The following is a 366-nucleotide window of genomic DNA, read 5'->3' as shown; positions in this document are numbered from 1 at the left end:
CCATCTGAGCTCCATAAACACCCGGGCATGGGGCTGCAGCGTCTGCATGGGGCCTCTGCCCCATAGAGCCCCCTGACTCCTTCCATCCTCCCCAGATCGTGGTGTGGGATGAGGATTTCTTCCAGGGCAAGAAGCACGAGTTCACCACTGACTGCTACAGCACCGCAGAGCACGGCTTCAGCACCGTCCGCTCCTGCAAGATCGAGAGTGGGGCGTGAGTGGGGACTGGGGGGGACAGACCGTGTGGTGCTGGGTGGAGAGGGGTTGGAGATCGCCAGGGTCTTTCGCCACCTGAGCCATGGGGCTGCCTCCTGCAGGCAGTGGCCACATCCGTGTGGGATGCTCTGGGTGTGAGTGGCGTGGGGG

The 366-nt window shown here is 63.7% G+C and overlaps 1 protein-coding gene across 1 annotated transcript in view; it reads left to right on the top strand.

Moving 5' to 3' along the window:
• Positions 1–366, top strand: part of LOC104403939 (beta-crystallin A4-like) — a gene marked incomplete at its 3' end in the record, with an annotated part of 1,524 nt that overhangs the window by 559 nt on the left and 599 nt on the right. The window contains exon 2 of the mRNA XM_010012233.1: positions 96–214. Within this exon, the coding sequence (XP_010010535.1) occupies positions 96–214 (119 nt within the window). The remainder of the gene's footprint in view (positions 1–95; positions 215–366) is intronic.

Source organism: Nestor notabilis, unplaced genomic scaffold (genome assembly GCF_000696875.1).
Source record: "Nestor notabilis isolate BGI_N333 unplaced genomic scaffold, ASM69687v1 scaffold21953, whole genome shotgun sequence".
Taxonomy (NCBI): Eukaryota; Metazoa; Chordata; class Aves; order Psittaciformes; family Psittacidae; genus Nestor; species Nestor notabilis.
The sequence above is the reverse complement of the archived record's forward strand: the minus strand, read 5'-3'. Positions and strand labels throughout refer to the sequence as shown.